The 25,667-nt window shown below is 39.5% G+C and overlaps 2 protein-coding genes across 5 annotated transcripts in view; both read right to left on the reverse strand.

The window, feature by feature from the left end:
* The window catches only part of Map7 (microtubule associated protein 7), a 175,748-nt gene extending 160,013 nt beyond the window's left edge, over positions 1-15,735 (reverse strand). The window contains exon 1 of the mRNA XM_058581462.1: positions 15,592-15,735. Within this exon, the coding sequence (XP_058437445.1) occupies positions 15,592-15,658 (67 nt within the window). The 5' untranslated portion in view covers positions 15,659-15,735. The remainder of the gene's footprint in view (positions 1-15,591) is intronic.
* A 5,390-nt stretch (positions 15,736-21,125) lies between these two features.
* Positions 21,126-25,667, reverse strand: part of Map3k5 (mitogen-activated protein kinase kinase kinase 5) — a 203,646-nt gene continuing 199,104 nt past the window's right edge. For all 4 annotated transcript variants that reach the window (XM_046450186.2, XM_046450181.2, XM_046450175.2 and 1 more), the window contains 4 exons: positions 25,151-25,263; positions 24,077-24,189; positions 22,530-22,606; positions 21,126-21,909 (listed from right to left, as the gene is read on the reverse strand). In XM_046450186.2, the coding sequence (XP_046306142.1) occupies positions 21,849-21,909; positions 22,530-22,606; positions 24,077-24,189; positions 25,151-25,263 (364 nt within the window). In that variant the 3' untranslated portion in view covers positions 21,126-21,848. The remainder of the gene's footprint in view (positions 21,910-22,529; positions 22,607-24,076; positions 24,190-25,150; positions 25,264-25,667) is intronic.

A 25,667-nucleotide genomic window follows, 5' to 3' on the forward strand; every position in this document is an offset into this window, starting at 1 on the left:
TAAGCTAGAGAGGAAAAAGGAAAAGAAAGGTGGGGAAGATGTCATGCTAAGTGAAGTAAGCCAATCCCAAAAAAACAAAGGCCAAATGTTCTCTCTGATAAGTGGATGCTGATCCACAATGGGTTAAGAGGGCATCGGAAAAATGGAGGAACTTTGATTAAAAAAGCGGGAGGAGGGAATTGGTATGGGGTCAGGAAAGATGGTGGAATGAGATGGACATTATTATCCTAGGTACATGTATGACTGCACATATGGTGTGATATTATATGGTGTACAATCAGAGAGATGAAAAGTTGTGGTGTGATTTGTACAATGAATCAAAATGCATTCTGCTGTCATAAATACCTAATTAAAATAAAAACCAAATTAAAAAAAAGAATAGCCAAAGAAATAAGACGAAAGAAAGTAAAGGCATAAAAATAGGAAAAGAAGAACTTAAATTATCACTATTTGCGGATGACATGATTCTATACCTAGAAGACCCAAAAGGGTCTACAAAGAAACTATTAGAACTAATAAATGAATTCAGCAAAGTGGCAGGATATAAAATCAACACGCATAAATCAAAGGCATTCCTGTATATCAGCAACAAAACTTCTGAAATGGAAATGAGGAAAAACACTCCATTCACAATATCCTCAAAAAAAAAAAAAAAAAAATACTTGGGAATCAACCTAACAAAAGAGGTGAAAGATTTATACAATGAAAACTACAGAACCCTAAAGAGAGAAATAGAAGAAGATCTTAGAAGATGGAAAAATATACCCTGTTCATGGATAGGCAGAACTAACATCATCAAAATGGCGATATTACCAAAAGTTCTCTATAGGTTTAATGCAATGGCAATAAAAATCCCAACGGCATTTCTTGTAGAAATAGATGAAGCAATCATGAAATTCATATGGAAAAATAAAAGACCCAGAATAGCAAAAGAAACTCTAAGCAGGAAGTGTGAATCAGGCAGTATAGCGATACCAGATTTCAAACTGTACTACAGAGCAATAGTAACAAAAACAGCATGGTACTGGTACCAAAACAGGCAGGTGGACCAATGGTACAGAATAGAGGACACAGAGACTAATCCATAAAGTTACAACTATCTTATATTTCATAAAGGGGCTAAAAGCATGCAATGGAGGAAGGATAGCATCTTCAACAAATGGTGCTGGGAAAACTGGAAATCCATATGCAACAAAATGAAACTGAATCCCCTTCTCTTGCCATGCACAAAAGTTAACTCAAAATGGATCAAGGAGCTTGACATCAAATCAGAGACTTTGCGTCTGATAGAAGAAAAAAGTTGACTTCCATCTACATATTGTGGGGTCGGGCTCCAAATTCCTTAATAGGACACCCATAGCACAAAAGTTAATAACAAGAATCAACAAATGGGACTTACTTAAACTAAAAAGTTTTTTCTCAGCAAGAGAAACAATAAGAGAGGTAAATAGGGAGCCTACATCCTGGGAACAAATTTTTACTCCTCACACTTCAGATAGAGCCCTAATATCCAGAGTATACAAAGAACTCAAAAAAATTAAACAATAAGATAACAAATAACCCAATCAACAAATGGGCCAAGGACCTGAACAGACACTTCTCAGAGGAGGACATACAATCAATCAACAAGTACATGAAAAAATGCTCACCATCTCTAGCAGTCAGAGAAATGCAAATCAAAACTATCCTAAGATACCATCTCACTCCAGTAAGATTGGCAGCCATTATGAAGTCAAACAACAAGTGCTGGCGAGGATGTGGGGAAAAGGGTACACTTGTCCATTGCTGGTGGGACTGCAAATTGGTGCGGCCAATTTGGAAAGCAGTATGGAGATTCCTGGGAAAGCTGGGAATGGAACCACCATTTGACCCAGCTATTCCCCTTCTTGGACTATTCCCTAAAGACCTTAAAAGAGCGTATTATAGGGATACTGCTACAACGATGTTCATGCAGCACAATTCACAATAGCTAGACTGTGGAACCAACCCAGATGCCCTTCAATAGATGAATGGATAAAAAAAAAAATGTGGCATTTATACACAATGGAGTATTACTCAGCACTAAAAAATGACAAAATCATGGAATTTGCAGGGAAATGGATGGCACTAGAGCAGTTTATGCTAAGTGAAGCTAGCCAATCCCTAAAAAAAAATGCCAAATGTCATCTTTGATATAAGGAGAGCAACTAAGAACAGAATAGGGAGGAAGAGCATGAGAAGAAGATCACCATTAAACAGGGACGAGAGGGGAGAGGGAAAGAGAGAGAGAGAAGGGAAACTGCATAGTAAAGGAAGGAGACCCTCATTGTTATACAAAATTACATATAAGAGGAAGGGAGAGGAAAGGGGAAAAAACAAGAGAGAGAAATGAACTACAGTAGATGGGGTAGACAGAGAAGATGGGAGGGGAGGGGTGGGGAGGGGGGATAGTAGAGGATAGGAAAGACAGCAGAATACAACATACACTAGTAAGGCAGTATGTAAAAAAGTGGATGTGTAACCGATGTGAATCTGCAATATGTATACAGGGTAAAAATGGGAGTTCATAATCTGCTAGAATCAAATGTATGAAATATGATATGTCAAGAGCTTTGTAATGTTTTGAACAACTAATAATAAAATAAAAAAGGTGACAAAAACACACGTTAGAGAAAAGACAGTTTTTTGTTTTAAAAAAAATGATATTGGGAAAACCGGACATCCATATGTAAAAGAGTGAGACTACATTCTTATCACCCTGCACAAAAATCAACTCAAAATGGATCAAAGATCTAGGAATTATTAGACCAGAAACTATGCAATTTCTAGAAGAAAACATAGTGTCGATATTCCAACATCTAGGCACAGGCAATGACTTTCTCATTAGACTCCTAAAGCTCAGGAAATAAATTCCAAGAGTTAATATACAGGGTGGCATCAAATTAAAAAACTTTTGCATAGCAAAGGAAACAATTAAGAATGTGAAGAGAGAACCTTCAGAATGGGAGAAAGTCTTTGCTACTCTTCTGACAGAGGATTAATATCTAGAACATATAAAGAACATATACACACACACCAAAAAAAAAAAAAAAACCCAAATAACATCAAATAACAAATGGACAAATAAACTAAACACTTCTCAAAAGCAGCAGCAAATAGCCAACAAATATATGAAAAAATACTCAACATCATTAGCAATTAGGGAAATGTAAACCAAAACTACACTGAGATTTTATCTCATATGAATCAGAATGGCAGTCATCAGGAAAACAAATAATAATACATGCTAGAGAGGATGTGGAGAAAAAGAAACACTCTTGCACTGCTGGTAGGATTTGTAAATTAACACAACCATCATGGAAATCAGTATGGGGGTTCCTCAAAAGACTAGGCATGGAACTACCATATGATCCAGCTATACCTCCTTTAGTATTTATTCTGAAGAATTAATGTCATCAAACTCTAGCGATACATGATTATAGCAGCACAATTCACAATAGCCAAAATATGGAAACAGCCTAGTGTCCATCATTGGATGAATGGATAAAGAAACTGTGGTATACATGTGCAATGTATTTTTATTCAGCCATAAAGAAGAAAGAAATTATGTCATTTGCAGGAAAATGGATGGAACTTGAGAACATGATGTTAAGCAAAATAAGCCAAAATTAAAAGGTCAAGGGTCGTATGATCTCTCTCATATGTATAAGCTAGAGAGGAAAAAGGAAAAGAAAGGTGGGGAAGATATTGTGAAAACTGAAGGGCTATTAGTAGAACAGAGGTAAGGGACCAGGGGAGGAAGGAGGGAAGCAAAAGGGAAAATACTGGGAAATGATATTAGTCAAATTATATTGTTAATGTTTTATACATGTATAAATATGTAGCAAATCTCACCATTAGGTACAATTATAATGGACCAATAAAAATACAAAAAAAAAAAGAGAGATTTTAGGAGGTTCTGTATAAAAAGAAATAACATTTCAGAAGGATGAACAGGTTGAGAGCCCTGAGAGGCACCTAAATCTCTAAAACCCCCTTCAATTTTCACATCTATGATCCAAGTACATTTCCAGGTGAATTTTACTTTTCCATGAATTTTTATTGGTTTATTATAATCCATGTGATCTTCAGATAGGTGAATAAGCATTAGAATGACAAAGGAGCCTTTTGTCCGACTTCCTAAAACATCCTAAACAGATGATACCTTTTATCAAAAGCAAAATGGTGTACACTCCCACTATTAAATGTTTAAAAAAGTTGTTCCAGACATATGCAATATTGCAGTGAAGGAATCAAAATTAAAATAAAAATTTCTTTTCCCTTAAATTTTTGGTGGCCATAGTACTACTACCTTGTCCTCATTTCTACCAGGGCAGGGAGGAAGACACCCATCCGCAAGTCCCTGAAAAAAAGATGATTCAAGTCCCTTTAGCAGCCAGAGAGACTTCATCCAGATGGGAAAAAGGCCTTGTTTACAAACGAAAAGTTTATACAATCCAAAGCTATTTGCTTTACAAAATAATAACATCACTGCAAACAGTTCCATGAACATGTTTCCATATAGGTACATCTATAAGAGAAAACAACAATGTATTTTATAAAGCAAAAAGTCCTCTTTACCTACTTCACAACTCACAGCTCACAGGTGTCTGAACTCCACAATGCGTCCTATTTCTGAAACACTTATGGGATTTACAATAGCCTTTTGCCCCTCTGTCTGGTATTTTGTACATACCCCTTTTCTCTTCCAAAACCTTTTTGAAGTCTGTATATTGTGGTTGCCACTAATAAATCCTGCAATGCTTTCACAATGATACGTAGCTCTAATCACATTAAAGGTTTAGATTCTATGTTGCACAAGTCAGAAGATGGTTGAGACTATTCCCTTTCCCCATGCTCTTCTCAGTGAGTAGCTGATAGATGTTGGACCTGGTTGATTTGTAAATATATTGAAGTGACATCCTCAAATCTGACTTTAGGCACAGCTGGTCTATCATGGATTGAATCTGAAATGCTAAACGAGTGTTCTCCCTTGTGAGGCTTCACTGGATTATAAGATTATAGGGTTTTGCTGGCCAAAGGCATTTGAATCTCATAGGTCTCCTAGACTAAAAATAGCTCCATCTCCCACTTATTTGAATGCTTTCTTTCAATGGAAGAGCCATCTCTTCTACTTCTGTTCCTAATACTATTTGTGGCTTATACAGTCCAAAGTGTCTGCATATACCTTTACATATGTTCACAGAGCAAGCATCTTCACAAGAAGGTCATGAGGTGGGAAGTGCCACTATTACAAAAGAAGTTTCTGGATTTATTCTTAGTGTTAAGTGTATCAGTATATAACAAATTATCCATTTATTTGCAATAATTTAGTTTCATTTTACAGAATAATGATGATAGAAATTTTAATATTTCAGTAGTGGCACAAAGCCTATTTGCTTAGTCAATTACCACAGTGACTAGTGTGCACATAAAGACAATCTGAAGGCATTCTTCTTTTGAATCTAAATCCAGATGTCATCTGAAGAAGTGACACATTTTCAGAGTTACTAAGTTATTAAATTTAAAACATATAAATGTATGTGTGTGTGTATATGTATATCTATATATATATATGTATATGCATATGTATATGTATATATGGCCTAAATTATAAGTTGAAGACAGCAATCTTAGGGAGAAATGTCTCTCTCACACACATGCCCATACACCACACCCAGGATACGCTTGTGTGATTTAAGTTTCCTCAAAAATTGGTAGCTTTAATAAATAAGACTGCTCACCGGTATTTTCCATTTCATATTAGTACTTTAAAGAAACCCAAATTGCCTCCTGTGTCTCAGGAAAGGCTTGCGGAAGGCAAGCTGTACATGCTTCCTGTTTTCCTTACAGAGAAGCATTCAATGTGACTTTTAAGTCAAAATGTATTTTGGGCCTGGGAAGTCCAGCTTCACAGATTAAAGGGAATGGAAGGCTGTCTTTATGGAAAAATAACTTCTACAGCAACAATATTTTAGGAAAGAACTTAAAATTTAGAAGCAAGATAGAGTAATAAAATTTTGTATCCCATAAAAATGAAATGAAAATAGCCCAAGAAAGGTTCATATGGATGCTTAATTCCATGACATAACACAATTTAGGCATCTCACAGGCCTGTATGCAGCAATCTTCTACTGAAGCATTTTGCACAATATGTTGACAGGTGAAAAGCACCATCCTGTGTGCTTTGATGACACATTTTATACCTGCACCCAGCCCGTGACAGTGAGATCACACAGCTATACAATTAGGTCTGAATCAGCATTACATTCTGATGCCCTCATTATGGAGAGCTTACCATTACGAATAAAAATTTGCTTAAGGGAGAAAAAAGCATGCTAGGGTATGCCCATCTTTGCCATGCTGCCGTACTAATCCTTGATAATCATAACAAACACTTTGTGCTTATGCTGTGTCACTGAGTGTTCTAAGTACTTTCAAAGTATTAACTCATTTAATCCCTCCGAGACTATTATCGCTAACCTCATTTTAAAAAGGAAGACATGAAGAAGAGAATGGTTCAGTAGAATGCCCAAGATGACCACAAGTAGTAAGTGGCAGGGCTGAGACTGGAACCCAGGGAGCCAGGCCCTACCATTCTTGGGCAAAAGAGTAATTAGTAATATTCTCAATTCAGTAGTCTTAGTTTTAAGCACTAGGCCTTATGGCTTCACTCATACTAAGTTTCAGCATCATCACAAGGAGAAATGAAAGATACTCTCTTTCTGATGTCAGTCCCATCTAACACCCATACTGCCCTTTTCATTTTGGTCCTGGATTTTAAGATTATGCACACATTAGCTACAAGGAGGGGAAACAAAGAGGAAATCATGCTACCGAAGGTTAGCCCTCACTGAAAAAGCTTCAAATCACAACAATGGCACCAAAAAAGCTCACATGCAGACACAAATGCAACTCAAAGGTGTATCTAGATACTTCTATGAGTTGAATCAGATACTAATTAAAAGTGATATTTGAAGCTGTGTGAAGAATTCTGCTGAGACAAAAATGCATAGTGAAAAGAGCAAGGTTACCCACTGAGCCTGGAGAAAGCAGAATCTCATGAAGAGATCGAGGGGGAAGGAAAGTTTAGCCTAAAGGGTACTAGCACTTAGTCACACAGTGGGAAGGACAGGATGGTAGCATTGAGGTCATATGATGTCAACTATGTATAGATGACAGACGAAACAAGGGCTGCACTCCAGAACCAGGGACCATGGAGGTCAGGGGTCACCAAGAAAATATCTGGGAAAGCATATAGTTTTCTGCAAAATATAATCTACCCCAAATCAACCTTTCCTTGTTTTGAAGGGTCAGAAGGTAAAGGCAGTGAAATCCTAAGCAAAGCAGAAAAGAAGTCGCTTTTATATTTTGTCTAACTTCCCATATTCATATATGAAGTACATAAATATGTACGTGTGTGTGTGTGTGTGTATTTGGCTTCTGAATGGACTTAAGCCTATATTCATACCTACGTTTCCTTAAAAATTTTTGCGGCAAAATAAGAAATTGAGTAAACTCACTTAGATGCAGGGCAATAGTTGTTACGGTTTTCCACGTGATTTCCATGAGAAAGTATACTTGACACCAGCCAAACCCACCAAGATGGTCAAATGGAACAGCACAAAATAGGATATGGATCAAAACCAGTTCTGAACACTGCCAGCATACAGGTATCACCTGGGGAGTTTTAAACCCACTGCCACCTGGCTCCTACCCTCAAGATTCTCGGATAATTGCCTAGGGCACGCCTGGTCTTTTGCTAGATTTAAAAGGCTCCCAGGTGACTTTAACTTGCTGCCAAGACTGAGAACCAATGATCTGAACCAACAATGCTACAACACATGATCTCAATAATTGTTGCAACAAAGTAACCTATGGTCAAGGAGCAAGCTGTATTTAAATGAACTCACCAGGCCTGTAGTTACAGGTGTCACTGTGCTAATTTAGAGCATCTACCATGAATACAAACCAATGCAGCAGGAGGCAGGAAGCAAGCAACCAGGTTTTATCTTCCCTGTCTGCTACACAGAAGACTTGGCTCGGGAGCTTCAGGAACCAGAGGCCTGAAGTCTTGGGAAGCAGCCAAGCTTTCTGCCACAAGGACACACTGTAGAGCCAATTATGCCTGCTACTGCCACTCAACAGGCCAGGTGTCGGGGTGTGGGGACGCTAAAAGAAGGGCTTCTCCCTAGAATTTCATCTTGAAATTTAGACTTATCCTAGACTTATCCTAGCTTCTTTTCTATATTCAACAGAGTGTTGGGGATCTACATTTATACTCTGGAGGCTCTACCATTGCCAAGGATGCTTTTCTTTACCAAAAAGCCAACTCCAGAAAGGAGGTTTTTGCAAATAAATAAAAGTTAAAAAACAAACAAAAAAACGTGAGATACCAAATCTCAAATCTTGAACACAGAATTTACAAAGAACTCTTGCAAAGAAGTTTACATGTTGCAAATGCACTTTTCCAAGTTAGTTTTAGCTCCTCTGCCCATCTGTGCTGTCTGTTCAACTCTCCTGGGTGTTTTCTCACAATGCCTTCAATTATTTCTGCAGGAGCATCAAGGAGGAACCACCCAATGTAGTTAATTCTCTCATATAGTTAATTTCTGCTATCAAAAAATATTACTCTCCAAATAAAAATTCAAAGTGGTAGGGTGGCAGTGTAGATCAGTGGTAGAGAGCTTGCATAGCATGAGGGAGGCAGCACTGATAAAAGTGGCATCCAATAAGAAAATTTTATATATACACACATATACTTTTTGTATCAGGGATTAAACCCATGGGTTCTTAACAAACTGAGCCACATCACCAGCCCTTTATATTTTGAGATAGGGTCTTGTTAAATTAGCTAGGGCCTTACTAAAATGCTGAGGCTGGCTTTGAACTTGCGATTCTCCTGCCTCAGCCTTCCAAATCTCAGGGATCACAGGTGTGCTCCAAATCACAAGGATCACAGGTGTGTTCCATCCAGCCTGGCTTATAGATTCTTTTTCAACTATTTCTCAGATACTAATGAAAACAACATTTAATGAATAGAGAAAAACCCAAATGCCACTTAAATGTGTAAACAATTATAACTAAGAGCATTCATTGCAAGAATTGAGTGAAGACGTAGAAACCACTACCACTGGAGATTAAGATAAACTCTAAAACTGGAGAAAAGAATGAACTTCAACACCATACATATTCAGTACACAGAACCCAGCCCATCATGAGGAGTTAAGGGTCCAGAAACAGACTAGCAAAACTATTACAAAGTACTCTAAATAAACTTCAGTAACTGAGAACTTCAGTTTGACAATATACATTATTCCACAAGGAATTAATAACCAAGATCACAAAAAGGTTATATGACAAATATTTCCAGCTTTCTAACAAATCATATATATATATATATATATATATATATATATATATATATATATATATATGTTATTTCCAAATCCTGAAGAGCCCCTCTATAAGGACTTGAAGGCTGAAATATTAATAAGGGAAGGGGAATGGGCATGGACATGCTTCATGATGATACTTCTGTTCAGAATCCACTTCAGAACACAGACTCCACAGGAACTAAATAGTAGGAGGATCAAGAGACAGGGAGAATCAAGAACCAATACAGCCAAATAAAAACTCCAGGGCTGGGGATTTGGCTGGGTGGTAGAGTGCTTTCCTAGTGTGGGCGAGGCCCTGGATTCCTTCCCCAGCACCACAAAATACAAATTAAAACAAACAACTCCATATTATACCTGGGATCTGGGACAACACTACTTCCAGGTTCTCTCAATCACACCTGTTCTCACTCCAAACAGGTACTATATTTCACTTTGAGGTAATTACACTGCATAACTGAAAAAACTTGGTGGAATGGCTAAAGTGAAAAACAAAACCAACAATACACATGTGTTGGTGAGGATTTGGTGCAACTAGAACTCATATATACTGCTTAAAGAAATGTAAAACTGTACAGCCACTCTGGAAGTTTGGCAATTTCTTATTATACAGTTAAAGCCCACGCTGAGGTATTTACCTTATACAAAAGAAAACTATGTTCATACAAAAAAAAAAAACCCTTTAAATATTTACAGCAGTACTATTCATAACACCAAAACCCAGAAATAACTCACTGCTCTTCAACAGGTGGGATAAACCATGGGACCTCCATACTGTGGTGAACTACTCATCAAAAGAGAAACAGGAAACTATGGATACACCCAGTAGCATGTTTGAATCTCAAAAGCATTAGGCTAAATGAAAAAAAAAAAAAAAAGAAAAGAAAAAAATCCAGGCTCGAAATGTAACAAAGCATAGGTTCCGCTTTTATGACATTCTGAAAAAACCAGAGTAGAAAGGCCATAAGTATCTTAGTGGCTGCCAGGTGTTAGGGGAAGTAATGCAAAGGTGAGGGCAAGTAGGCGGTCCAGAGAGAAGGCTTCCGGGTCCTGATTATAGTAGTGGTTACTTTACAAAGTCAACAATGCTCTAAGAACTGTGCATCAATCAATAAATCCTGCATGCAAATTTTAAAGTTTCTGAAAATCTCCCCACCTGCTCAAGGATTTTTTCCTTTCACCTGCAAATTTTATGGAAAGGTCTATCAAACTCGGCTATCTTTACTTTCCCACCATTTATAATCTGTTTATAATCTTTCCCACTCATAATCTGGTGCACCAACTCTTACACCTGACAACTGAAATTCTTCTTCGGGGTAGATCAGTGACTACCTGTAAACACACCAGCAGCTCATAGAACTTCAGTTTTTGAACCCTTGATGTCTTTGTCTCTCTCTCAGCAGGTACCTCATTGCTCACACCCCTCCACCCACCTCTACTGGCTCTTCCTCCTCCTATCCTTTACTCTTCAGCAATTTTTTTTCCTGAGCTCTCCCTACAAGGCCTCAATAATTACTCCCTCATGGAAGAAACCCCAGAGTCCTGACCTCCATTTTCTACTTCAGTCTTGGACATTTACAGGTTGTTCTCATACCACAAATTTTCATTTCTAAAACAGTTTTCTCTTTTCCATTTCTCCCACAAATACCAGATTCTCCTCATTATTATGTTAATGACAAGTTTAAATCAATGAGCAAAACTCCAACTTGGAGCTTAATCTCACGTTACCTTTTTACCTGTGATCCTTTAGCACATGCCTCTGCAGAATCCTGAATTAATCTCTTCCCATGTCTCCTGCCATGCCAATGCCTAACTGGATTTCTCCAGTAACCTCAAAGTTGGCCTGTAGGTCACTGAATTCTTCTCTTCAGTCCATCCTCTACTCTGTAGCATACTCTTGAGGAGGAGGACCAGCTAAGTAGAAGACCTACCACTTCTCTGATCTCCAGAGAAGATCTGGTTTACCTGTCTCCTGGGCAGATGTTCCTAAAGCATGCTCACCACCCGACTTACACCTCTCCCAAAGCAGCAGAAACTAATAGAAGAGAAGAACTTCCCCAGATGAAAGGACTTTGTTCTTGTTAAAAGCACAGCTGAGCTCTTTTGCCAGAATACTTAATCAAGATTTTGAGATTCATGAACACAGCTACATGCTGAGCCAATCTTCAATCAAGACTTGTTATTCTCAAGGATCATTAATAGATTACCCTTCCCTTAGAATTATGTGTCAACCTCAGCTTGGCCTTTAGCCCTTCTACCATTTGGCTTCCATGTACCATCACTCCTAATTGATCTTCTGAGACTTTGGGTTTTAGACATTTGTTCATATACCAACATTTTATTATGTTGCACATCTGCATTTTTATTTTTCTCCCTTTCCTCCATCAAACTTTATATATCACTTGCCCATGTTTAAAGTTTACGTGCCATTCCCCAAAAGTTGCTCCCTGATGATCGCCATAAGTGATTCTTGCTCCACTAAACTCTTCATAACCTGCAATTACTTTTTTGTGGACTTTGTCTTCTTTGCTAAATTCAAGGACCATCGACCTGCTAGCCCCCATCCTGCTTGACATATAGAAGATATACATATCTTGGTCAAATTATTCTAAGTCTCAATATTTTCAATTCTTACATCAACATAATGAAATTTGAGTTTTTAAAAAATAACTCCTCAAATGATTATTTTTCAGGTTCAAGACAAAGATGTCAGAATTTTTTTTCAGAGAACATGCCAATCAATGTAAATTAGGGTTTCACACACATGCCTAACTAATGATAGCACATAAATGCATGCTCCTGAGCATGACTGTCTAATCTACTATTAATACTTCCTCTACCTAGCAAATGGTAAAGCTGGTCATAGAACAGAAAAGCTATCCAGCCACCTGAATGAAGCATCTCAGCTTTTAGGTAGGTCCTGAATTTCAAAAGGAATGATCTTAATATCAACTTGCAGTCTGAACCCCTATTTTATCATTTTCATTTGCAGATATTTAATTTAGACCCTTAGAGCTAAGTGTGAGACCTTGAAGATCACTTTTAATTTGGAAAAATTCAACAAAGGGATGTGATCAAGATCACAAAGGAAACATTTTCCCATCACACAGTTTTACTAAGGAGAATTAAACAAGCCCAATTCTAGGTTCTAAGTCATTTCTCCCAAAGGAATATTAATAGAATTCACAGATTAGAGACATTAACTAATTCTCATGTACATCAAAGGATGGTATCATGAATTAATCAAAAGCAGCTTTAAGTTTTCATTTAATTCAGTAGAGTTTTAGGAGAAGTTATCAAATTGGGAAATTAGCTCAGCAAAATCACTTTATACAGTTCTTGAACATAAGTATAAATTAAATATAAAAAGTCAGGATAGTTTTGTGATCACCCATCTCATTGATAACTCAACATAATAGCCTGAAAAAGGACTTGACTTCCTCTAGTGGTGAAATAAAAACAAAAAAAACAAAAAAAAAACCAACTTGTTTTCAAGGCAATTTTATTTCAGTTCTTGCTTACCTTTGGTTATTGACAAGAAAAATATTATAGTACACTTAAAGAATTGTTCATTCTCAAGAAAAATAAGTTTTCATCACAAACAATGTTATCATTATATTTAAATAGAAAACAAATAATACAGACATGTTATTAAATGTTGGACTTATGTAATACCTTCAAATAGTACACAACCAATTTTTAATCTTTGATATACATATACATATGCATATTCACACACCTATACTTCTGAACACATTATAGACACTACTTTTGTAATAACTTAAGATCCTAAAGTGCCCTAACATTAGATTACAGTCTTTATCAGGGACACACAAACTAAAAGTGTAGACTCTACCTCAAAATAATGCAACCTAAAAAGAAAATGAATCCTTCAGGAAATGTTACCATTTGAGGTTGCCATTTTCACCTCCTGATGTGATAAGAGGTTTCCTTCCCTGACACGTTTTCAAGATAAAAAAAAAAGTGATTATTAAAAATATATACATACATACTTACAAAATATGACTTTGCAGTAACTGTATGTATATAACATGAAATGTTAGTTCTAACATTCCATATTCAGATATGGGTCATGTGGCAGGTTGCAGTAGCACACACCTGGAAGCCCAGCCACTTGGGCGGCCAAGGCAAGAGAATCCTAAGTTCAAGGTCAGCCTCAGCAACTTAGTGAGACCCTGTCTCAAAATAAAAAATAAAAAGAGCTGGGGAGGTAGCTCACTGGCAAAGCATTCTGGGTTTAATCCCCAGTACATGGGGAAAAAAAATAGATATAGGTCATGTATTTTAAATATATGGAAGAATTTAAATTAAAATTCAAGCAAACCTCACTTGTTCTCTGAGAACACAATTACCTAAATTCAAAGAGTACTTTTATATCTTCTATCTTTGGCACCAGTTAACACAGGTACTGCTGAGCACTCAAAACATTAATAGTAACCCAGGTCTGGGACAAATTTGGGCCAGAAATGTGTTTGTTTTTTTGTTAAATTATAAAGTACAATTATCCCAAAGACCATATTTTTAAAAATGTATCCCTTCAAAACTGAAATTTCTAGGCAAAGGTGTGGAAGAATTGTTTTCTATGATGCAGATAACAGCTAACTTAATTTCACTCTTAAGAAAATATTTCACTGGCACATGATTGATTTGTATATTTGTAAGAAACATGGCTAATTCATTCTTCGACATGCTCAGGCACTGAATATATTAGTTTGTAGTTTACTTAGGTCTTAACAAGTTCCAATGCAGATCCTAGAAAATTTATTTTTTAGCATAAATCAAGGCATATTAAGTCACTAGAACAATTTTGTTGCAGTCGCAGTTACCTGTCCACAACTGAGCATGAGGCTTCTCTGCTGCCCTCGCTTGTGGGAACCCAGTTTCAGCGCCCAGTTCATCAAGTTCCCCAAAGCAATTACACAGGCATCTCTTCCCCACCCAAATCAAAATAATGATCTACGGATCTTTCAAAAAGATTAACACAAGATCAACCACCCCACAGGAAGTAGCATGACTTAAAAGTAAACAATGCAAGCCACCTTGTCAGTCTTAACCTCAGGTATTTTGGTTGAAGGTGTAAATCAAGAGCGTCCAACCTCTTCCTACAATAGCAGATACATACTTTGCAAATATTTTAAGCTTTCACGATCTGTTACGTTAAAATAAGTATACCATCTAATCAATACCTCTGAGGGAATTGGTCGTGATTCTTACATTTAGACAATGATTGTTTCCGATTATAAGTGTATGGGAGTAGCTTGCAACTGGGGAGTGTACAGTTTGAATCTCTTTTTAAGAAACTATCTCATCACCCCCATCCTAAGTGTAGGAAGGCACAGAGAGAGCAGACTGGCCACGAATAGAAGAAAAGAGGAGCTAGGAGGGACGATAGGCTTTTCAAGGTAGTCTTTTCAAGAGGAAAGAAAAAGAACACAGACACACACACACACACCACGAGGGGGAAAAGCCGGCTTCGTATTATGAAGAGTTGGTGGGAAGATTCGCTTCTTGTCCCGGGGCTATGTGCCCCTGTCCCTATGGGTGACGGTGGCGGCTGCGGGAGAAGGAGATCCTCAATACCGAGGCCAAAGACCAAATCCGGAGCGGCCCGGCCAATGCTCTTACTTTAGCTTCAAGCACCGGCTAAAAGCAGGAACTCTGAGGACTCTTGCATGTGGACTTATCCCAGAGCCGGCCAAACCCGCCCCCACGGTCCCGCCGCGCGCCCTCCGCCTTCGCCCCGCGGGTGGGAACTGCGCTCTCGGGGCAGCGGGCGGCCGCTCACCGCGCGCTCCAGCTCGGCGACCCTGCCAGGGACCGAGACTCCCTCCGGCGCGCCCAGGAACAGCTCCGGCCCCGCCGCACCTGGCCGAGGACTTCCCCGCGCCCTCTTAGGTCAGGGGGATTCGACCTCCCCGTCGGGGAGGGCGTCGGGCGGCGTTCCCGCGTCCGCTCCCCGCCCGCGGCCCGGCGGGCTTCCACCTGTTGTGGGGAAGTCGAGCGGGGCGTCAGGGCCGGCGGCCGCGGGCGAGGGGCAGCGCGCTCGGCCGGCCGGCCGTTCCGGGCCGCGGCCGCGCGGGTTGGGGTGCCACCGGCGCCCCGCACCAGCCCCCCGGTCCCGCTTGCCGCCCCCCGGCCGTCCCTGCCGCGCAGTCACCTGTTTCGCTCTGCGCAGCGTCGTCGCCGCCCCTGTGACCGTCGCCGCCAGCTCCCAGCTCCGCCATGGTGCTCCGATGACGCGCTCCGAGAGCCGCTCCGCCCTCTTCCTCGGCTCCTCTCCCGCCGGCCCCCGCCTCCCGGCCCGCGGCCCAGCCAGGTGAGCGCCGAGTGGGGCGGGCAGAGCGTGGGGGCGGCGAGCTCCGGCGGCGGCGGCGGCGGCCTGGGCCCGGCGCGCCCCCTCGCGGGCAGGTGCTGCGTGGCAGCCGCTCTGAGCGACCCGGCCGAGTAGACGCTGGAAGAACGGCGGTGCCACGCACCCTCGCCCGCAGCTTCCGGCCGCCGCTGTCCACCTGCTGCCGGCCACTGGAGGTCCGCGGGGGTGTCGGCGGCGAGGCTTGACCGCGCTATCTAGAGCCTGGGCGAGTCAGGGACCGCGGTTCAGCCCAGGTGGGGCGAGGGCTGGGCGACGCCCTCTTCCCTTCTGAACTCAATGCCAGCTCACTCTCTGCCTTGCGGGGACTGGAGTTCAAGGTGACAGCCTCCCAAGAATCAGATGCCACGTGGAGAGCCGAAGTACACAGTCCGGATTCCACGCTGGGATCCGCTCTCGATCCGCAGTTTGGGAAGCCATTGCTGGCGACACTCTCTTTTCACCAGGCCTTCTGTCTGATGAGCTCCAGGGCACACAAGGTAGTGAAGCTTGTGCAGACTGATGTGGCTTTTCTTATTCTTGGTTTCCGATTCGTAAACTGCCTTGTGACTGCTGGTTTAGTCAGGAAGACCAGGGAAAAAAGCAATAGACAATGATGATTTTTTAATTTAATTAATCAGATTCTTAGCCGAAGAGAACAAATTTCTGCCCTAAACGGATGATAAGCAACAAAACGCTGAGAGAGGGAAAAACCCTACATAAATGGAAACATAAGGAACAAAAATTGAGCAGCAACCTGTTCCGCTTGGTTACATAGAAATACACTCCCACACCCTCCAATGGCTGAGCATAGCCATCAAGTTCTCAGAAGTTTAAAACCCTTTCAGAGGTTTTTAAAGGGAGCACAGCAAAATGTATTAGATACTCAAGGGCATCTGAAAACAATGTTGAATTTCCTGCTGAGTTGACAATTTTCAAAATCTTTACCTGTAAAACCTGATTTTTTGAGTCTTTGTTTGATTGTTTTTCCCACTGAATGTGTAGAAGTTTTGATGAAGGGACATTTCTGCTATGGTCTGTGGTTATGGGTTATGGGTTTTCCTATAGTACCATTTCTACAAAGGAAAGGCAAATGTAAATTATGCTAATGTAAATGTAAATGTAAATCAGTCTGAACAGATTTCTGTTCAATGGAAATAAAGTAGCAGGTGAGTGGAGGTAGTTTTAGAACTCAGCCTGAGCCTCAAGAAGATAATTTTTACTACATATTAAGTCATTTTTGAGACACTTCTTTTTAAGACACTTTTCTCTAAATCCTAGAAAGACTCTTTTATCTGAATTTATAGTTGAAATATTTGACAGAATAATGGAAAAGGAAAACAGTTTGTTTTCAATCTTCTGATTACCAACTGAGTAAACCAGCAAGTTATCGATAAGTCAACTTATTGGTGTTTTGTTTGTTTTGGTGTTTGCTTGGCCATTCTTCTATTTTTTTTTTAAACTTATGTTTCAGTCTGCCCCAAGCTAAAAACAAACTAAAGGTAATAAGGGACACTCCCAAATCCTGCACTTGGACCCTGTGCAGACTCTGTGTTCTAAACCTAATGCAGTATCTCCAGCAGGGTACGTGTTATGACTGTGCAGAGAATGGATGACATCTATTAAATGTCAAACACCATCACATTGTTCTTCAAGTTGTACTTTACTTGGAACATGGAAGCCATCTGCTGGAACTCCCATATCCATTTTGAATCTGCAAATCTTCACAGTTCCCTGTCCAGGGGAGGAGCTGGACCTCCTGATACCATCTGTATCTGCTTGCCTTCTGCCTCCTTTGAAATCATGTCCCTCATCTCTGTACTCCCTAGATGTTTCTCCACCAGGGGCCCTCTTTGATTCTGAAAGTATCTTCCTTGATATCCAACCCTCCCAAATATATTGTCATGTTTTGTTCATCAAAAGTAATGAAAGCATGAGCTCTTGGCATTCTTTTTTAAATAATCCCACATCACAAAATTAGGTTACTCGTTGCATTTCAATCCATCATTCCCCTGAACTTTCGGCAGACCTGATCCCACATCATGTTCCTCTTGGTTGCCTACTGGCTTAGATTCATGCCTGTGGCCAGTTCTTTAGTGTCCTTGGTTGACTTAGATTCCCCCTCCCACGTAAATTTTCAGCCACAGACCTTCTCTCTCTGTCTCTTACAGCCCTCATTTACTATTAACTCCAGGCAACTTCCAAATCCAGAATATATATCCTTGACCTCAGCCCTAATTCCTCCTAATTCTCCGTTGGTCTCTGTGCAATTCCATCATGAAGCCCTGCCAATTGATTTGACAAATCCTAAGCCAGCTCTGCCTCCAAATTTCCCATATATGAATTCTTCTCATACTCACCTAGGCTCAACATCTATCCTTCCCTTTCATCACCATAGTCCCCAAATCTTTTCAATTAACTCATGCCCCGCAACTTCCTACTAGCCTGACTCCTGTCAGACACTCATTCATGAGTCCAGTGTAGTTCCCTTAACTTACCTTAACACAAATTCACTAGGTGAGTCTTATAATACACAACCACTTTATATATTCCCCTCCCTTGCTCAAAGCCCTTTAAGAGATTCCCTGTTTTTGCATAATAAAATATCAACCCCACTCCCTTCCCAACCCTACTTCCCCATCAGTCCCTGAACTTTCCTCTACACCATTTTCTATCTTTTATCTGTATTACTCACAGTTCCAGCCAACCAAGTTGTTCACTTCTCCACAACACCTTTCAAATTCCATCTAACCTTTGGCCTCTGCCCACAGTGATTCCCTGGTCCCAACTTATTTAATAACACCTTTCCTACAAGGCCCAGGTTAAGTTCTGCCTCCTTTCTTAAGTCCACCCCTCACCCCGTGCTGGCTCTCAGCAGCCCTGTCCTCTGACCCTCACCAGGGGTTACTGGGTTTGCCATTCATCCTCTGCCTTTAACATATGACTGGGTGGAACTTTATACAAATTTGTGTCTTCAACTTGATGTGTATTTTTGGTAGTAGGACTTTGTCTTCTGTTTTCTCTACAGGGTTTCCATAAGGTCTAGAACCATCCATTATATTATTTGTTGACAGGTTGCCAATGACCTTGCTGACACCACGTGCCCTGCCTGCCATCATGAGTATGTCTTTTGTACTGATACAGTGCCTCACACATAGTAGGCATTCCTCATTGCCAAACTCCTTTATGTGGTGGCCTAGCAATGAATGAAACAAAGTATATGATGATAGAGTTTGGAGAAAAAGACCTAAATGTAATAAAAGGAAACATTAGATCTGCTTTTCCCAGTATTTCCTCCAAGCACTCCCCCTGCATAACTGTTCTATTCCAAACCATCTTTTCAAGATCACTTCACTTCTCTGGGAAGATTTTCTTGATCCCTTCTGGCAGTTAGATGTAACTGGAGCACTTACTACACCACTGATGTTTCTGATGCGTCTTAATTCCACCTCTTACAGTGAACTTGAGTACTACCCAGTGTTTTTGAGTGAATGACAAGCCATCCCAATAGCAGGCAGCACCCGAGTCCTTACTATATGTGCCAAGTGTTGTGCTAAGCACCTCACCTGCCTTAATTATTTATTTTTGGCACTGGGGATTGAACCCAGGGGCACTTTACCACTGAGCCACATCCACAGTCCTTTTTTATTTGAGATAAGGTCTCACTAAATTCCTGAAGTTCTCTGTAAATTGCTGAGGCTGGCCTCAAACTTGATATCCTCCTGCTTTAGCTTACCGAGTCAGTGGGATTACAGGTAGGTGCCACAGCACTCAGCTCTTCTCTGAATCTTACAACAACCATATGAGGAAGGGATGTTACATCCATTTCATAGATGAGGAAACAGACACAGGGAGGCTAATTAATTTGCCTGGGATCACAAGGTGAGTGATAAGTTTTTTCCCAGGCTATGTTTGTAATGTCTGTAACAACCGATGAATATAACCATCTGACTACTACTTCTGTGGAAGTGGCTCTCCATTTCCCTCTTCAGGTGTCACCTGGAATTTCCTTCTTGGGATTGGATTGTGTTATAAAACTGGTATCTGCCCCATTCCAGACCAATAAAAAACAGTTAAAACAGTTTTTCTGAGGTGGTGGCACACAATCTCTGGGGATGGAACTCGGGGCCTTGTCTGTGTTAAACATGAGTTTTAGCACTAAGCTATACTGTAGCTCAGGTAGCATCACTATCTTTAATCAACATCAAGCTCATTTTAACAGGAAGCTAGACTGAAAATCCTGGCCTCGATTGATGTTAAACGCCTTTATAGTGCAGACTTTTCCTGAACCGATTAGCAGAACTACCTACTTTTGTGCCCAAGACACAAAATGACAAAAGCCTAATGATGCTGACTTAGAAATGTATTATGAACCATGTAGGCATAGAGGGACATGTGCCCACAGAGAAAGGGTAGGAGAAAAGTCCCAAAGAAAGACTCTATCACTGAGGAGTTAGTTGAAAAAGGGTAGCTTGAGCCTATATATATACAGTCCAAGAGAAACACTTGAGGATTGGAATTAGTGAGGGTACCCAGCATTTCAGTGTGAGTCTAATAAAAGATCATCAAATTTAGACCTACTTCCTTTGAAATTTCCATACAAGGTGCAAGACGCAACAATCTACCCTCCAAATTAGGATGTAAAATAAGATGTAGCTGTTTTATTGTTCCAGCTGTCAAATGAGAAAATATTTGTGATAATGTTTTGTATTCTCTAATGCAATGTAAGAAATACTGTATCTTAGTTTTCACTTAATGATGATTCCTATTATCAAAGACTTTTATGTGGGTCAAGTCATGATACACAAACAACTCTGTTACTTCTATCCTGTGTAATAATCAGATTCCTGTGTATGTAAGAAATTTATTTCATTCACCCATCTATTAGGACTTTTAGAATTAATCCTATTAACAAGGTCAGGCTCACAAAAATATAGTATTTAAGGGGCTGGGAAATGTAACTCAGTTGTAGAAGGCTTACCTACCAGACTGGGAGGCTCTGGGTTCAATTCCTAGTACTGAGGGTAAAAAGAAAAAAAGCTTAAAAAAAATCCCCAAATATGACAATTCGGGGTTATTAGGATGTTCTTTGCAGACCCCTTAAGATACATAATCATCATTCAAAATAACTTAGGGCTTTGAAAAAAACACATTGGCTTTCCTTTATTATCTTTCTTCTTCACTCTCTTTTTCATCCACCTGTTGCCCCCTGAAAACAATTTGGACATCAGTTGTCCTTTGATTGTTTGAACAGAAGACAGATTCTACTTAAAGTTGAAGAAACAACTGGAAATTTAACACCATCATTTAGTTTGTGAACACAAAATAAGAATTCTTTGGAATTTATCAAAACAGTATGTTGGGAGTCTTTTTAATTTTAGAGTAAATATAACACAATGGGTTAACACAATGAATAGCTTTAGAACAAGCTAACATTACTATGATCCAGGCATGTGCAACTGGTACGTTCAGTAGTACATAAACAGACAAATGCACTCCAGGCCAGAAACATTAAGTTACAAAATACAGTCAATATTACAATTAATACAGATAGTAAAAACCATTGCTCTCAGATTCTGCACACTAAAAAAACATAAACTTTATACAATAACTGAAATTCTGCATTTCTACTTCAATTCTTGGGCATATTACAGAACACACACAATCCTAAAAAGTTGTGGTCACATTTTGGTTTTGTTCCAGTGGTACACGATCACATGAAATGTTGTGTATCTGTTTCGTGTGAAATAAACATTTGGCTGAAGTGCAATAGCTGCTGAGTTAAAAATATCTCCATAAAAATGTTTAGACTAAAATAACCCTCGACATTAGAATTCTAATTAAGATTGTTTTGAGAGTCCTTATGAAGAGTCCTTAAGGATGTAGAAATAGAAGCAGTTAGGAAACTTCATAGTGTGTCTTGTCTATTTTTTTTTTTAACGAAAGTAAACAAATACTGGATTTAAAGTGCAGCTTCTCTCTCTCCCTTCGATTCTCCCTCCCCTAAGAAGATCAGTTCTGTATTAATTTTCAGATTCTCCACCGAAGATCAAATTGCATGGCAGTCAAGTGTGTTTGTCTCGAAAATCGATGATCGCCTTCCACAGTGTGCACAACATACCTCCCCTGCGTGAAGACACAAGAACATGGCGAAGAGAACATTTCACTTGAAACACTGCCCTTGAAATATACAAGTGACTTCTTAAGTGTTCAGTTGCTTTGATGAGAACATGAAGATCCCCACATCTTATCAGTATTCTTTTTGTACATATTTTCTCATCATCTCTCCATTCCTTTCCTTTCCACTCCCACAAACTGCCAGGCCTCAAACCATCATTTTCTATTTCAGCATTTTTGAAATGTCTTCACAGAGGTGGGTGTAGTAGTAAAGGATATGCCTGGCCTGCTAGAGAAAACTCACAAATTGTCTCAGATGTTGCAGGTTTGGGGGTGGCAAACCATCCCCTCATCCTAGTGTTTATAAAAAGTATGAGACAATCATGAAACGTTATCATACATGCATGGTCTTAGTCTGCATATTATTCAAGAAAAAATCTCCCTTCTACAGAAATACTAGTTTTGGAGTTCTCAAAAAAGCCTGGCCCAGTTAAGCTTACCCAGGGTGGCTGAAAACAAAAGAGCTGTGCCAATGGGCACAGAGCTAGCTAGAGACCTAGGGCAGGAACCTTCTTCGATTTCAGCACAGCGCTCGTTCTGCCGTCACAACTTAGAAAAAAAAGTGGTACCTTAGTCTGAGGCATTTTAAATCATCGCGAGTAACATAGTAGAGGACATCCACGAGTGTATAATCCTCAGCCAGAAACTGTAGAGAAAGTTGAGCATATGCAGAAAATAAGTGTCTTATGTACTTTTTAAAAATTAACTCTGTCCATAACACAAACACTGGCAATGATTAAAAATGAATCTACAAGGAAATCCACTGAAAACACCATATTCAGGAATGATCAGAAAAAAAGGCTTCCCCACTACAAAGAATTACAAAGAGATGCATCCGTGACTTCCAAACGCATGGACTAAAGGGACACAATTTCTGAATGGGTTTCTAAGGAACAGAGAAGGCTCACTTGCAGTTCCATCTGGGGCTCATAGACCCTTGTTTGTACTGCAGAGGCTTGGTGCTGTGTAGCTCTGTTTTTACTCAAGTAGACAGAAATGTTCCTAGAGAGTTACTGCTTATGCTTAGTCTCTGAACTTACTTTTTCATGGCTATTGAAATTGACTTTCTTAGAATTCACTACAAAATCCACAGTCCTAGTTTAAAAACTGAAGCTTTTCAATTTTAAGTCAAACAAAGGGGCAATGATTTAGTGGATCATTAATTATTACTCCTCAATTGTGATTTGAGCATAAGTTAGAGGGATACATATTTTGGAGAACTTGATTGGATGCATTATTTCCCACTGGCAAGAGCGTTGTTTCAGCTTAGTTAGCAGCAACTTGTGAATGCAGACTTCTAAGGAGACCCCAGATTTTATTTAGAGGTCCAACTGATTAACAAGGAAGAAGACATCTTTTAGCTTTTGAAAAATTTAAATATAAAACTGAAATCAATATAACATTAAAAGGTCCTTTCTATCAAGTAATAAGATCACCTCTTAATGTGTATATGTGTTTACACATACATATAATTTTAATACACAAATGTCTACTCAGGCTCACCATAAAAGTCTATAATGATCAAAGAGGAATTAGGTCATTACAGATATAATATAGTTTGTAGAGAAAACATTTCTGACATACATTCACTAAGAAGCTCTATTTTAACAAATATCCACTGCCCAGAGAATTAAAAATCTAACAAACAAAAATATTAGCCAGAGAACAGCTTTTTTCTTTCAGTTCTTTTTTGACCCCCCCCTTCCTTATTTTAAATTCAAAACCATTAAAATCCCTAATGGCTGTGACTAGCATTGCTTTTGCCTGCCTTCTTATTTTTGTACATTCTGCACCCCAACCCCCAAAAGATCTTCCCCTATTTGTAGACACCCAAAATATCTACCTACAGGTAGTCTACTTTATTCTCCATATTTCTTTGTGTTTATCCATAACCTTCCAGGAGAACCTTCCCTAACCTCCCCCTCCCCCCAAAACTTTTCCTTCATAGAATTAACAGTGAATAATTATTTTTTTAATCTGTGGAATTATCTGCCAGCTGGATCTGATCTGCTGCTCAATATAACCTCTGTGCCTAGAATATGCCAGGCAGGCAGCAGGCCCTTGACATTATGACACAAAGTGAAAGAATACGGGTCCCACAGATGGTTTTCTTTACCCGACTTATAGTGTCCTCATCAGCTCCATTTTCTCTCAGCCAGTCAGTAAGCTCAGAATCTTCAGTGGTTGTGCCAGGAGAGTTCAGGTGACACACAGCCAACCCAGGAATATCTAGAACCAGATTTGAGAGGGACATTCTTAGCTTCACCTACCAGAGGTCTTCTGATCCCCTCAAGGTACCCAGACATTTGTGGATACTTATTAAAAGATTTCACTCTATCAAGAGAATAGTTAATGGGAACCACTGAGACTGGCAGTATAAACAATAATATAAACAGAAGACTAGTTAGTCCATTAGTGAGTGGAGAGTCAGAAGCAATAATGTGAGATACTTCCACATCACTTTCATAGTTTCTTAGAATAAACTTGTGGCTTTGTGTTTTTCAAGCAACAAAGATGAAAACAACAGTGAACTGTATAATTATAATAATTGATTTTTTTCACTATTTATAATAATATGGAAGAACCAAATATTTGAACCAATAACTAATTTTCTTTTAAATTGGCTAAGTAACATTTCCTAAAGATTATCTTTCACCATCAATTTCTCATGGAGTATATTTCTTCAAAGTTTCAACCCATGACTTTTTATTGTTGTACCTTGTTCAATTTAAGCCTCTTCAAATTATAAGGGGAAAACAGAGCTAGAATACACCAAATACAAATGCAAAACAAAATAGTGTTATTTTATTCTAAATCTCATTGTGAAATTTTAAAAAGAAATAAAGATAAAAAATGTGGAAAGCCCTATTTACCTCAATAATATATAATCTCAGGAAAGGTAACTATGAATCATCCATTTTTACTACACTTGTAAGAAATGATAATTTCCAAGGCTCAGAGGTAGAATGCTTGCCTAGCATGCACAAGGGCCTGGTCCATCCCTAGCACCTCAAAAAAAAATTTGTTACAGTTAAGAATTGGCTTTTTTTTTTCCCTATGGCAAATTCCACTTGTCATTGTGGTAGAAGGGACAGATGCTAGGCCATGCAATAAAACTGCCTGTTGGTCTTATCAGCTTTTCATGGCAGCCTGGTTGAACAGTATTACTTCAAAATTTTCTGTTATTCACCTATTGGTTGGGACTTTAGCTTCAGGTGTTTGATTTCTTGATCTTTTTCTTCAATTGCTCGATGAAGGAGTGCTTGTAATTCTTTCTCTTTCCGAACCAATTCTTCCAGTAATCTGCAGAAGAAAATAACATTGGATGAGGGGATCATAAAGCTGGAGTTGAGAGAGTGATATTCTGGACACCAGCTTCTCAAGCTACAATAAGCACAGACACCCCTAGGATTTTATGGAAATAAAGATTCTGACACGGTAGCTCTGGGGTGAGCTCAGAGACTGCATGTCTCAACAGCTCCTAGGCAACACTGATTTTGCAGCGCCTCAGCCTCCTCCCCTCAACCCAGCAGCAAAGTTCTGGAAGACTGAACTTCGAGGCAAGAATTCAAAAACATCCTCCCAGATGGTTCTCTACAATCTTCAGAGATACGGTTCTACTATTTCTTATTATGACAATAAGTGTCAAAAACATAAATATGGGGTGTTAATTTTACATGTAAGACCTCTCATCAAAAACAGTTGTT

The sequence above is a fragment of the Marmota monax genome, unplaced genomic scaffold, assembly GCF_021218885.2.
Source record: "Marmota monax isolate L192 unplaced genomic scaffold, Marmota_monax_Labrador192_F-V1.1 WCK01_AAM20220418_F8-fsc00030, whole genome shotgun sequence".
In the NCBI taxonomy this organism is placed as follows: domain Eukaryota; kingdom Metazoa; phylum Chordata; class Mammalia; order Rodentia; family Sciuridae; genus Marmota; species Marmota monax.